General features: G+C 35.5%; 1 protein-coding gene across 1 annotated transcript; it reads right to left on the bottom strand.

Annotated features, from left to right (window-relative positions):
- Window positions 1-4761: 4761 nt before the first annotated feature.
- LOC100775271 (lysine-specific demethylase REF6) lies at window positions 4762-14898 on the bottom strand. Its single transcript, XM_006578616.4, has 7 exons — window positions 13925-14898; window positions 12317-12395; window positions 11203-11270; window positions 10900-11050; window positions 9928-10601; window positions 8171-8797; window positions 4762-7347 (listed from the first exon to the last, which is right to left on the bottom strand). The coding sequence occupies exons 1-7, from the start codon at window positions 14748-14750 to the stop codon at window positions 4997-4999; spliced, it is 4776 nt and encodes a 1591-aa protein (XP_006578679.1). The 5' UTR covers window positions 14751-14898; the 3' UTR covers window positions 4762-4996.
- Between the last annotated feature and the right edge of the window lie 747 nt (window positions 14899-15645).

Raw genomic sequence — 15645 nt, 5'->3', positions numbered from 1 at the left:
GCTCTTGTATCCTACTTGCAACTAACGTCATATTATTCCATCTTACCATCATCAACCTGTTGAGTTTGGGTTTTCAATTTTCATAGATGTAAACTTTATTTTAAATGTTGGCATCAATATTCACATTGTTGTGAAATCATCAAATTTAAGAGAACAAGGACGAGTTTGAATCCTTTTAGTTTTCTCTATTTTCTAATACAATTTTCGAAAGCATTTTTTAAAACAAAACATTGGATGGATGATGATTGGTAGACTTTCCAAAAAACTTGTTTGTTAAATTTATGAGATTTCAATTTGAAAGTGGTTTGAATTATTTTGTCGTTAATGAACTTTTGTAATGAATCTTAATCTTCTTGTTTACAAGTTTGGCACTGCAAAAACAAACACTATTTAATAATGATTTTTTTACCCCAAGAGGAAGCCTATAGTAAAGAATATAAGGGAAAAAGAGAGGAGAAATTTTGTGATCTATGGTGGTTCCATCGGACTCAAGAGTAAAGACTACTTGTTGATAAAAAAAATATAAGGGAATGAGAATAGAGAAAAAGGGATAAAAGGAAATCATAGTCATATACTATAAGGGGTGTTCTTTGAATTTTGAGGGCATGCAAATAGCTTAGTTATTCTCAAGAAAGAAAAAAAAAATATAGTTTGAATTATGCATGCTCATATATGATTGTTAGTAGATGGACCCAAAATCCTTCGGCTTGTGTAAGGCTAGGAGGAAGCACGGATAAAACAGGAAATTTGATACGATGTGGAAATGAGAATATGACCATTTTTAAAAATAAAGGAAACAATATAATTATAATCCAATATAGAAAAATAATAATAAAAATTAAAATCTTAGATCGTGAGAATTATAAAAATCCATAAAAAAAATGATAATTCGGTACCATACTAAGATGTGTATCCCTGCGCAGAATTTCATATTGAAAAGGAACCGTTTAAGTGGAAAACTTGATTTTTAAAGTTACTAAATTAGTGTTTTTGTCTTGTAGATATTAAATTCATATTTTATAATTTATAGGAGTCATTTTTTATATTGTTTTGATTTTTTAATATATTATTAATTATTTAGTTTAAATTTTAATAATGCATGTTAGTAGATATGTCAATAAATATTTAAGTATATTTTATATAGAGACATGCTCCAACCAATTGTTATTATTAAAAGTGTTGTAGGATTTCTCCTTTACTTTATTGATGTTTTATATGTAGGAGTGTTCATGGATTTGATTTTTTAAAATCCAACTCAAATCCAATCAAAGGGATTGGATTTAGGATCCATATCCACTTAATTGGATAAAAGTGGTTTGGATTTTTTTGAAACCGATTTAAAATGGTTTTAAAATCGATTTATAGTTCAAAACCATTTTAGTTTTAAATCTATTATTAAATCATAAATCAATTTTTGACCTACTTCGGCTAAGACTACTTTTAGCTAACATTGATCACAATTGTTTTTGGTCGACTTCGTCTAGGGTTATTTTTTATCGATGTCGATTGAGGATAGTTTTGATCAAGGTCGAAACTATTTTTGGTTGAGGTCGATTAGGGATTTTCGGTCAAAGTTGATTAGTGATATTTTTTGAATGACATTGGTTGGGGCTACTTTCGATTGACGTTAGACATGACTATTTTTTTGCTGACATATGCTAGGGTTTTTCAGTCAACGTCAAACGAGGCTGTCATTGATCAATAAGGAAATCCAAAAAGCAACTCGAATCTTATGTGCAATCGCCCATAATTTTCTTTATTATATTATAATATATAATCAAAGATATTTATCGTTGTTGGGATCTTCTCCTCTACTAGCTCTTTTTCTTACTAAGTTCTGCTTCCTCTTTTATGGAATTGTTGATACAATCAATGTAGAGTTCACTTCATTTGTCAGAGACACAATGATTAAGGATATCTGACAATATCTTATTATGAATAATTCCAACTTCGGGAGAAAAAAAAGCATTCACTTATTACAGAGATGGTGCGATTTGTTGACTTTGCTCGTCTTTCTTTTCAAGATAAGTAAAAGACAATTACTTTTTTCTCAATATTGGCTAGGATTTTTTCAATCGACGTCGGTCGAGGATATTTTTCAGCCGATGTCATTTAGGGGTTTTTGGTCAATGTTTGCTGATGATGTTTTTTGGCCAACATCGGCCCAGACTATTTTTTTGGTTGACATCAGTTAGGGTATTATTAACGTGGGAGATATTTTTCGGCTGATGTCGGCCATGACTATTTTCCATTGGTGTCGGCTAAGATTTTTTCAGCCAATGTAGGATGCTTATATTTTATAGCCAACATCGATCAAAAACCCTAATCAATGTCGGTGAAAAAAGAACATCGATCGATGTCAACCAAAAAACCCTAGCCGACATCAATTTCAAAATAGCATTGGCCAAAAAATAACCTTGGCCAAAAAATAGCCTTGGGCGATGTCGACTGAAACAAACCTTAGATGATGTTGGTCGAAAAATAGTCTCGACCGACATCAACCACAAAAATCTCTAGTCGACATTAATCAAAAAGTAAGTTCATCCAATGTCGGCTAAAAACATCATCAGCTGACATCGATTGAAAAATCTTGGGACAACATCAACCAAAAACATCATCAATCAATGTTGGTCGAAAAAACCTTGGATGACATCAGCAAAAAAATAGCCTTAACCAATGTTGGCTGAAAAAAACCCTAGCCAGCATAGTCCAAAAAATAGCCTCAACCGATGTCGGCTGAGAAACATCATCAACCGACTTTTTGATCGATATTTGTCAGAAAGAAAACATCGATCAATGTCGGCAAAAAATAACCTCAATTGATGTCAGCTAAAATTTTTCTTTTGATCAACCTCGACCAAGATTGTTTTCAGAGGAATGATTTAAAATCTAAAAATCTAATAAAGTATCCAATCCATATCTAAATAATTGGATTGGATTTAAAATTCAAAAAACTGAATTTGGATATAAAATCCATCCATTAAAATGGATTAAAAGTGATTTGGATATAGTCAGGTATGGATTGGTATTATATAACTAGAATTTTTTAACACCCCTACTTACATGCATTCTTTTAAAAAAATTGATTTAGTTCATTTTTTTTTTGTAAGTTTGCTTTGATTTGGGATAACAAAAATTGAGTGAAGTTATTTAAATACAACATAATTTTGTGTCTTATGATTTGCAACTCTAATTGCATAATTTTAACGTTTTAAAAATATCACAATTACTTAAATAAAATATTTTATTTATTATTTTGATCACATGATAATTAATTATTGAAATTATAAAAATTATTCTAGAAAAACTAATAAATTAATTAAGGCATTATATAAAATAAAAATTCATATAAGATTTATCGATTTAATTAAATAAAATATATATTCATGATAATTTTCTTAATTGTTTATACAATTCTGTAAAATTTTATATAAATATTTTTTTTGAAAAGTAATTAAAACTGAAAAATAAAAAGGAATTGGAGAGAAAGAACACGAACGTTTTCTCCCAATCTTTGTTTTCCTTTTTCCAATTTGTTTCTCTAATATTTCAAATTTCCTTATTTAAATAATAAATAAACAATAAAAGTCACAAACGAGTGCCTCATAGTTGCAGGTTATTGTGTAGGTGTCCAAATATCAACTCTATCATAAATATTTCAAACTTGTCTCGTTTTTTTTCAGCAACAATCCTATAAGTATAAAAATTTATCAATGACATTTTAAAAAAAAATATAATCCAAACTTACTTTCTGAAAATTCTACCGATCACCATCCATTATTTTTGTTTTATTTAAAAGTCTTTCCAAAATTTGTATGAGTAGAAAAAACAAAAACATTCAAACATGGTATTGTTTAAAGGAAGTCTAAATGAATTCGTTGAATATGGTATATAAATTACTATAAATTCCTTCATACTTGTCTTTAACTCTTATGGATAAAATAAAGATCATTATCCCTAAAATTGATTTCAACATTTGCAATTCATTTTACATATATGAAAACCTAATCTCAACAGGTTGATGATGGTAAGATGAAAGAATATAACATTAATTACAAGTATGATACAAAGACTAACTCCACTTGTAACTAACGAAACAATACCCTTATTTTGCCAATCTCCTTGAGAAACATGTTTATTTCTTAGTGGATTAAGATGTAATTTTTATCCTATTTTTTACATAAGTAATTTTAGTTCTCTTATTTTTTAATTAAAAAAATTTGTTCTCTGCTTTTAAATTTTTTTTGTGATTTTAGTTTCTCATATTTAAATTGAGATATTTTATCTCTTTTAAAAACTCAATGATTGTAGTTCATGTGACCATTTTTAAATATTAATTTATATACTATGTTAATATTGATCAAAACATGTGTCTATTTATAAAAGACATGATATTTTTTTAATTATTTAATTTCTAATAAAATTAATTTATAAATAAATAATTAAAAATACATAATCAACATCTGAAATTGATCACTAGGAAATTACAATTGCAGATTATTTTAAAAATAAAAGATAATGTTTCAATTAAAAATTTAAAAAACTAAAATTTCTAAAATTACAAATATTTTAAAAATAAAGGATAAAGTGTCTCAATTAAAAAAAAGAAAACTAAAATTACATACTTAAAAAAAATAAATAAAAATTACATTTTAGTCTTCTATAAAAAGCAGATAGAATGGGGATTTGGGGAATTGCATTGCAATAAAATAATCACGATCCACGAGACAAACTTTGGAACAACATTTGCAATTTTGCATGTGATATGAACTGGATTAGAATCGTGTTTCTAGATCCAGGCAATTGCTTTAATTGTAATAAACAAATGGGTTGAAGACCCGAAAGGCAAACAGAATTAACAGTTAACTACAAATGCTAATTGCAGGGACATCCTAAACTGTTACTAAACCCTAGTCCTAGCCGGGTCAATTGAGCAATGGATTCATAAATACATAAAAAGTCATGTTAAATAACAATTAAACATCTATTCCACTTGCTATTGACAATTCTTCTTTGCTGAATGACCAGTCTTTCGCTTATGACGACGGAAATCAGAAACAAATCTGAATGTTTGTCCACAATCTGGCTCAGCACATACATAAGGTCGTGCACCAGTGTGGACCCGAATGTGCTCTGTACGAGCCCATGCCCACTTGAAAGTCATCTTGCATCCCTTCCAAGGGCACTTCAAGGGGCGCTCATCCTCATGAACTCGACGATGCTGCACCAGATACTTGTGTGAAAAAAACTTCTTCCCACACCCTTTTACAGGGCAGATGTTTCTCTTATGATGCATCAGCTCCTGTTTTGACCCAAAACTCATAGTGCACCCATCAATATCACACTGATATTCTGCTTCCCCATCCTGCATTCTGGCATCGCCAACCGAAACCTTTGCAGCTGCAGCATTCTTCACCTTCATCCTTTTTGTTTGCTTGTCTTTCAATTTTCCCTCAGATTCCTGAGCTTTTGTGGCTCTCTTCCTAAGGCGTGTGCTAGGTCCACCTTCTTCCTCCTCTTCCATATCTAAACTAAATTCCTGGGTGTTATTAGATTGCTTATTCCGCAAATGAGAAGGCTGTTTTATTTGCTGAGGAGCCTTTGATTTCACAAGCATCCGAGATCCCTGTTTTATGGGCCGAGATGCCTGCTTTTTCGCTTGGAAGGAATTAGCTTGTTTCATCTGTTGAAGTGTCTTTGGTTTAGCTTGTTTACTTCGAAGTGTTCTCCTCAGCGGCTGATTATCTTCCATTTCATCATCTGAATTCATATCATCTTCTTCCATGCATTTAGCTTGCTTCCTTTTGGGAGTTCTATGCAGCAGATGAGAATTATTCTCAGCTAAGTCATCCATGACTTCTTTATCAGTGTGTTTGTTTTGCCTGCTCTTAGGAAATCTTCTTTGCTGCTTCAGAAAATGGTCCTCCAAGTGGTCATCAGATATTTCATTTTTAACCTCTCTATCAATGCCTTTGTTTTGCCTTTTCCTAGAGAAACTTGTTTGCTGCTTCTGACAACGATCCTCCAATTGGTCATCAGGCATGCCATCTTCCCCTGCTACACATTTGGCATGTCTTCCTCTAGAATTCTTTCTCTGATATCTACGATAATGGCCCTCCAATTGGTCATCTGATGCAATATCCTCTTCATTGAGGTATTTGGCTTGCCTGCTTTTAGGATTCTTCCGTTGCTGCTTCTTCTTTTTATGCTCTAGTTGGTCATCAGATATTATATCTTTTCCAGTAAGGTATTTGCCCTGCCTGCTTTTAGGAATTCTCCTTTGCCGCTTTTGCAAAGGACTCTCCATTTGGTCATCAGAAATTATATCTTCTTGACTTATGTTTTTGGCATGCTTGGCTCTGGAATTCTTCCTAAGCAACTGAAGAGAACCAACATCCAAAGAATCCTCTGAAATTGCATCTCTCTCTGTATCTTCAACTTTCTTGCTGCTAAGTTCTTCCCTCTGCTGCCAGTCAGAATCACAGTCCACTGTATCGTTTGAAACATCATTGTCAATAAATTTGTCTTTTTCAACAATAGCATTCCTCCTATGATGCATGTGATCATCATCATCAAGAGAATCATCAGAAACTGCATCACTTTCAGAGCAGTTTGCTTGCTTGCTTATAGATTTCCGATGATATGGGGGACAATAATCCCCTTTCAAAGCAGCATGGTCTCTTTCAACACACCTAGCTTTCTTATTTCTAAGAATCCTCCTTGGCTGTGAGTTGTGTTTACCTTCAGTGGAATTATCTGCAACTACATTTTTCTTAGCATAACTTCCTTTCTTGGGTCGTCCATTCTCAGCTGTCATTTTCCTTTTCTTACCTGATTTTCTGCTAGTAGTTTCACTTTTGAGGGTAATTTCTGATCTCTCCAATTTCTCATCAGGTAATATCCACCCAAGTAAGAGTTTCTCATCCTCAACATCTTCGGAGTCTCTTTTTGCTAAAAGGGGATGGACCTGATTGGACATCCAAACTTTGCCACACCATTTCCCAGCAACAACCTTTTTCTGCCTGTTGACCCTTCTTTGGTATACCTTTGGTTCTACAGGTGAGCTTGCTGGAGAGCTACAACCAAATGAATAGTATATAACAGAATTGTAAGGCATTTGCTTACTATAAAGAGGAGAGCGGCTAAGATTTGCACTATAAAAGAGATTGATTCCCAGCTTTACAGCCCAGTCACCATTCCCAGGAATAGCTTCCTCATTGTCCAGAGCCGACTGGATCCTCTCCTCATCCTCCGTGGAAGCGTGCCTGTACGCAATTTTCTTCCACATGTAATCAATCCCCAGATCTTCTGCCACCATTTTTGCTTCAGCCTCTATCTTGGGATAGTCTATGGAAATGTGTAAAATAAACAATGAGTGATTTGCAAAGGGGGAAATTGGTAACATACAATTTTTTCAATCAGTAACAATGAGGTTAATGAGTAATCACAATCCCATGCAAGATGCAGAAAATGAAGATAAAGTTAATTAGTAAAAATGAGGTAATATACACCCACTATTGTTGATCCATGACAACTATAGAAAAAATAGTTCAAATCAGAAATAGACATCTTTCTAGATATCCTGGCTTGCGAATGAATATTGTTATAACTAATCATAGATGGACAAACATAACCCTTCTATGACAAACATATAGCTCCTCTATGACTTCAAAAACAAGCGAACATAAAAAACAATAAAACGAAACAAAAGTCAGATCCATGATTATTTATATTATAAGATTTAAATTTGATTCACAAATAATGTAAAAAAATACAATATCAGTGAATTGCATGCCACCTATTTAAGAAAATAGGCAAAAGCTTTTGCTAGAAGTGAAAATCAATGGCTGCTTCACTGATTTGGTATCTTATTTACAAATAGCGTAAAAGGCTTCATACTGACATTAGAATAAAATTCAAACTCTTGGGGAGGAAAAAAAATTAATTTTCTTACTTTGCAACATAAACTGACATAATTCCCATCACAAGACTCATGGTTTTATAACCATGGTTCCCTTGTTTCTTAACCAGTTTAAACTCTGAATCTATTAAGTTGTCATTCTCAAAGAACAAGAGTTGCAAATACTGAAATTGAATTGTTTTGCTAGTAATTGGGCATGAGATAAACAATTGAGCATAAAATGAATAATTACTCAATCAACCCACAAACCTGGATGACAAAGGAGCAATATGTGGGCTCCACCTATTGGGCGAAGTTGCTGTTCTGCTTCTGCAGCATGCTCTAGACAAAAAACATGCATTCTGGATGAGTCTTCATCAGCTTGTAGCACCATCGAAGTATTTTTATTATCAAAGGCAACCATAGACTTGTTAGACAATGACCTGTCAGCATTATGAGCTTGTTGGGAACAATTAGAGGTGGAATTAGGCACTGTCCTTGTATTTTCAAATGTAACCCCTGATGTGATATTATAATCCTGTTTCTTTAAAGAGTGGTCTAAAGACTGATGACTCAAATTACACTCAAATCTACGATGCACATCCTCACAACTGGCACTCGTTGAAGGAAAATCATCTCCTTTGTCAAGTGCAGTCATGGGACTAGCATAGGAATCTTGAGTATGAGAAAGTAAACATTCCGAAGCAGAGTTTATCACATTTGATTCGTGACTCTCATCTGCAATCTGATCTTCCTCAGAGTCAGATGAATTTCCATATGCTGAAGCCAATAATGCAAGAGCTGTATTGCCATTTTCACTTTCAGTATTTAAAGCCTCCCGAGAAGATTGAACAGAAACATCATGTATACCATCTTGGACATTTTTTTTCATCCATCCTGCATGACAGAACAAAAAGGCTCAGTACTTTAAAGTTTACCTAAATCCTAGCCAAGAAGACTAAAACAACAAAATTATGACAAACTTTTGAGGGATAAAGCAAAGGAGAAATAAAAGGATTTGGCTGTTTAGATACCTAAGTTGTGCTTCCATATGCACAACATAAAAGCTTCGTATAGGGCACTACTCACTAGTGCATGTTCCTGTTTTCCTATTATCCCTCAACTAAAAACTTATCATAATGAGATTTACTATTGTGCAACTAAAGACAAGTTTATGGCACCGCTGGCAGGACAACTCAAAGCTTCTTCAACTATAACACAAGACAAGACACTCTAGTCTTCGGGCATTCAGGATTTGAATATTACAAATAAAAACAATTTAACCATTTCCCTGGTATACTAAAGTAAGTACTACAGGATGTAAACCAGCATTCTGGACATGGCTCACAAATCTGGACAAAGATTTCAAACTTCACTTTAACCAATGGTCAACTCACATCAGAGAGGGATTTATGTATTAGTTTTCAATAGCTCACAGTAGGAGCTGTAGCAGTTCTTAGATATTTTGTAGCCATACTATGGTTCCTCTTCAAACTACATTAGTTTTATTTTGGAACCATGAGTATGGACCTAACTTTTGTATTTTTAGTACCTCTGGTACTTCTATCAATATATATCTATTTTTGCTGATAAAAAAAAAAAAAACAATACAAAAAGTACAATAAGAGAAAACTAAAACAGAATATGTATAAATAAGTACACTAAAGCTCAGACAGCCATTAGTTAATTTATATAAAATCAATATTTTACAAAAGGATAGATTTAGAAAGAAAAAAGATTGCCCTAGTCCATGCCAATGTAGAGACAGATCATAACCTACAGGCACAACATTTGTGATTCGTCTCTACTGTAGGAAATTGTCATGATAGGGTGACCATGCAACTCAGCTCTTACATAGAAAAAGACACTGACCAAATAAATAGACATGTTTCCTGATGAGCACAAGACAGGCCCGGAAAATACCTAGGATGTGAGGTCATTATTGATAAGATCTGAAGAAACAAAATATTTTTGATACAATATGAAACAAAGTATGAAAGACTGGATATAGAACTTATAAAACCTGCCTGTATACATGTTTGGCTCAGCAATAGTTGCTTCTTCAAGGGCAATAGTAAATTTATTGCTAGATACTCCAGAGCCAACAACCCAATCATTAAAGAAGCTGCAATCAGCTGACATAAGATATCTAGCTGCTGGTTCTCTAGGCTGTACAATAGCAACACAGGAAAAGCATAGTATTCCACATGTTACACATGAAAACAGTCTCTGATCTGATAACGAATCTCCTTGACCAGTTTCTCTATCATTGTCTCTTTGAAGTGGATTAGAACTTGAAGCCCTTATGTTACCATTTACATCAAAAGAGGAAATCCTGTTCCTTTCAAACAATGTAGTAAAGTTGTCTTTCACAGAATAGAAACTTTTTTCTTGCTTGATTCCTTGACTCCTGCTGAATACCACATCATCTGAAACAAAACCTTTAGAGGAATGCATTCCCTCAGAATTTCTTACATTGATGGATTGTTGGAATCCAACACGTAATTTTGGGCAAACAAAAATGTCAACTGAGCTATGAGGAAGAAGTACTACATCTGATCCTTTCCCAAGTATATGAAGCAGATCATTGTTTTGTAACACATCTTGGACAAATAGTTCTTTAATTACAGTTTCTCCTTCACCCTTCTTCTTATCTTTAAGACGAGAACTACGAGGTTCAGCACTGATGCTCGCAGGAATACTGTATGAAGAAAATAGAGGATATTTTTCAGGGTGTATATTTAAGAACAGATTATATGGTCATCAGAATCATTGTATTACATGAATACACATTTATATCTAGAACCAGAATGATTCATCCACACTTTTTTAAATTGGAGAATACAAACGCAACATGAAACTCCATTAAGTCTAATAATGTATCATTAATAAGTGAATCAATCTACTAACAAAAAGGAAACAAAAAACAATTCTAGTTAGATGTCAAAAGCAAATTCTTATAGCCAATTATAAGAAGCAAAAATAGAAAAAAGACAAACCTAGAACATAAAGCTAAGGCAAGGTCATAAAGTAACTGGAAATGTGAAACCATGGGAGGATAATTTAATGAAGCCCTCCGAATAGCAGCATCTTTAGCAAACCTCAACCACTCCGGTGTTGCAATGTTTGCTGCCTCTCCGCAATTAAAACCTACACAGGATACATCCAACACATTAGAAACATTCAACTATTGGCCGGAAACAGTAACAAAGTTTTGTTACCCCCCCCCCCAATCCCCCCCCCCCCCCCCCAACAAAAAATGAACCTATGAGTTAGCATTCTTAGACTTTTAGGTATCTTACCATGACTAAACCCTGAGTGATAGGCTCTGGGAAACGTCACCACAAATTCCCCAGCATTTTGTACTAACCTGATTCCAAGAAATTGAAAGTTAAAAGATGCACATAAACCATCATACAGGGTCATTGAAAAAGAAAATAACATCTAATAATTGCAATGAATATTACTAACATCCATTCAATTGTTTTTTTTTAAAAAAAAAAGTATTTGAGAGGGTAACAACAACTAGGGAGAGCATATGATATTATTTTAAGCAGGAAAGAAAAACAGGGGGAACCAAGCATGAAGCAAGACTTTCCTGTCTCTCAAATTATCAGAAATGAGAACTCCCCTGAAAACAATCCTATGCCCTATGCCTAGAGGAAAAGACCCCTTAAAGATGAGGGCATTTCAGTCTAACCATATACACCACACAACTAAATACCACCACACCATTAAGGTTTCCTTGTTTCTACCAAAACATTCAAAATCAGCCATCAATAACTGCTTCCAAGCTCCAAGTGAAGGAGCACTCAATATTCATTTTGTACAGTAATGATTTCAAAAGGAAATAGCCACTCAACAGCGAAAAAATAGAAAAAAATTATTCGAAATGGAAATGGATGATGTAATGACAAAATCCAATTGATAACAGTACAAACAAACAAAGGAAAAGTTAGTGTTGTGCCCACGCATACATTTCCAGTAAGGTTGTATTTAAAATTGTAACTGAGCTTCAACAGCTTTAAAGTTCAAATTGATTTGTATGGGTAGGACAAAATCAAGCAGTAATTCCCAAGTAAATAGCAGTATAGCACCACTTATAGGTCACTGCAAAACTGATGGTGTAGTATTAACATTTGAGATTTAAACTACCATACCCCAATGCCCGAAGGCTCCTCACTAAGCGAAGGTATTGGGAGGGGTCATTGTATGCAGCCATACCCTTGCATATGCAAAGAGGCTGTTTCTGTATTCAAGACCTTTCTGGATTCAAACCCATGACCAACCAGTCACCAAGGCACAAATTTACTGTTGTGCCAAGGCTTGCCCTCAATTAACATTTGAGATTAATCAGAGAATATGCCAAAAAAGAACATCACAACAATATAATATTACTTTAAAAAATATTAGTACCTGCAGCATGGAACACCTGCACTAATAAATACTTCAGGCGACATCACTGTGGTTTTCTCACCAAGAGTAGCAAAAGTAACTGTTGAAAGGAAACATGACCCGTGTAAGTTTGTAACAAGTGGATCCATACATAAACACTAAAATCAAGTATCATCCTCTTAACATATGTAAATCACTGTTATTTCCCAGTTGTCCCAGATGGGACCAACCAATATCTATCATTCCTCATTAATTGAAAAATAAAACATGATATAGCAAAGGTGAAAGAAATAAAGAAGATAAAATAATAAACAACGTACATTCCCTACACAAAACAAGAAATCTAGAAAGATGAAGGCTATGTCAAGGAGATGTGTTGACAGACTGTAAGTGAAAGAAAGAGACAGCTGTGCCTACTCAAATTGGGGTAGATTTTTAAATTCCAAATGGGAACATTGCGTTAAAATGTTGTTCAATCATTAGACGCATTCATTTCCCCCTAAAGCAATGAGTTGGCATCCTAAAATCAACTATGTAATGTCATCTGTCACTGTTACAATCAGAACTTCACCCGCTTTTAACTGGCTGAGATTAAAACAGAGGACTAGAACTTAAATAATAAACTCCTAGGGTTTCATTAGTGAATCTTGTTTTCAACAATCATGCCTTGATCTGAAAGTCATGATTGTGAGAGCAGGACACAATACAAGCACACATTCTTCAATTTATGGGTAAAAATGCACATCATACAGAAAATGAACAAAACAAACTATATGGCCCATTTACTAGTAAAAGAGTGAGAGATTACGTGAACATATGGTAACAGTTCCCATGATCATGGATATATTATATCTCTCCATCTTGCTGACAACATCACGAAGCAGGACATTCTATACCAGAGCCAGGACTAAATGATTTTCCAAACAAATTTTTCCCTCAAGAATGGATTCCAAACAACACTTTGAGGTGTGTTTATTTTATGATGAAAACTGAAACAAACTTCCCAGTGCATGTTTTGGCCATTGTTCCCTTTTGACCAAACTGCATTTGTCCATTGTTTTGGCCAATAACACAATTTTACAAGTTTAGACCCGTTTGGATAAACTTCACAATAAACAATTATAGGAGAAGAAAATAAGAAGGTAAAATGAATTAAGCTATTCCTATATATGCACAAGTTAATTTATAGAAGCGCTCTCATTTGACTTCTCCAAAAGTTAATTTTAAATTGGAAAAAGTTTCATTCATTTTACCTTCTTACTCATTTCTCCTACAAGTGCCTATCCAGAAGTGCATCCAAACAGAGGTCAAAAACCACACAAGATACAATGGTATACAAATTTGCTCTGTAATCCTCCGTAATGCCAACAGCAGTTCATATCAATCACCAAATAAACTAACAGAACCTAACCTCAGAAACTTCACATAGGAGAAGCAGCAAAGAACTTAAACGCACAACACAACAGGACAACATCATCACTAGCAGTCAACTAAACCTTCCAATCCCAAAGTCAACATTTCGGAAACACAAAGCAAATGCATGCCAAGGCAGAACTCAACAGCAAGTTCAACAATGCAGGGGAAAAAAAGAGGCAAACATAGAGGAACACAACAAGCACGCTATCTCACCGAGCGGGTTGATCTCCCCGCCGTAGCCGTGAACCCTAACGACTTCCTCGAAAGCGACGGCGGCGTCGCGGGGGACGCCGTACCAGGTCTTGCCGGCGCCCATGTGGAGGTAATTCAAGCTGTGCAAGTCGTGGTCCTCGACGTGCCACGCGAACCAGCTGAAGAGCATGGCAACATAGACCATAGGGGAAGTAACGCCCGGAATCTCCTCTTTCATGAACTGTAAGAGCGAACCTTTGGCCCTCGAAACCGCTCTCATGTTCCACGGAGTATCCGCCAGTGAGCTGGGATCCCCTGCGTGCCGGCATTTCGGGGAAAACGCCGAGCCAGGCATGTCATTAGCGTATTCCACGGAGAAGGGTTTGTCCAGCGTGGCCTTCCAGAACAGGGTCTCCGTCTCCAGCGGGCCCAGGCCCGAGCCGGAGCCGGAGCCCTTCTTGGAGTGGCGTTTGAGGTATGTCTTCTCGAAGGACTTGGCTTTGGACTCGAACTCGCTGAAGGTGTAGCGATCGCCGCTCTGCCAGACGGGACGCTGGACGGGCCTGGGCCTGCGGGGGCAGAACCCGATCTGCTGCTGGCGCGTGGTGAATGTGGAGCCGGCTTCCGCGAGTGAGCGGTTGAGGTTGGCGATTGCGGTTTTCCTGGAAGAAGGTGGGAAGGGAGGGATGATTTTGCAGATTCCGTACTTTGAAGCTTCCTTCTCGATCTTGAATATGTACCCGATTGGATCCTGGAACTCGGCCGCGCTCGGCCTGTACTCCGGCGCCACCGGCATCGATTTCAGCCATGACAAAACCTCGCCGTTTCCCTCACAAACTCCCACCATTACTCTTTATTTTCTCTGCCTCTCATTGAACACCTTGTTTTCTTTAATGTCTCTTCCCCTGTTTTTTCCAGAGAAAATAGTGAGTGAGTGAGTGAATATAACAAATTTGGGGGCAGAGGTATGAAGCAGAGCAGGGGTTAGTAGAATTAACAAGTAGAGTAAGTAGTAAACATGTGAGTGTTGTGTGAGCTGGGGGGGGTGGTTTAACGGAAATGCCATTGGGTTTCGGTGTTATTTACCTAAACTGCCATTTTCACTTTCTTCGTTGATTTAATTCATCGTTTTTGGCGTTTTTCTGTTTGTGGATAAATAAATTTACGAAAAACAATGAATTGGTGGGCTACTTTTGCAGATGTGCCCTTTTCTGCCGCTTGCTGGTTTTTTGGTTATTCTACTTTTACCCCCACAAAGGTTTAATATTTTCGGATTGGGTTCGGTCGTGATGTCACGGTTGATGATGGGTCTCTTGCGTCTCAAGCGGAGTCAAAGACGATGATGACACGTCAGATGTTAAAGTGGGACACGTTTCTTAATGTGATTGGTGATTTGTGGAGCATGAGATAACTGAATTCTGAATTTGGTCTTTTGGATGAAAAAATCATGCAAATTATCCATCGTCCATGTATAATACAATATCAAACCAGGGTCAGCAACACTATTATGAGTCTGTATAATTATAGTTATTGATCTCTTTGTTTTGATTTGATTGCTAGACTCGATTAATCACTTTCCTTTATGGTAAAAACCAACGGCAAAAACTTTGAGTTAAGACATGATAACAACGTTATAGCTGAGTTACAAGTCAAACATTTAAGTCCCTTCAATCGTTCCTGTTTCACTTTTGTTTTTTAATTTGCAGGTACTAGGCTCTTCCTTTTTTAATGGTGAGTGAGAG

This window comes from Glycine max, chromosome 4 (genome assembly GCF_000004515.6).
Source record: "Glycine max cultivar Williams 82 chromosome 4, Glycine_max_v4.0, whole genome shotgun sequence".
Lineage (NCBI taxonomy): Eukaryota > Viridiplantae > Streptophyta > Magnoliopsida > Fabales > Fabaceae > Glycine > Glycine max.
The sequence above is the reverse complement of the archived record's forward strand: the minus strand, read 5'-3'. Positions and strand labels throughout refer to the sequence as shown.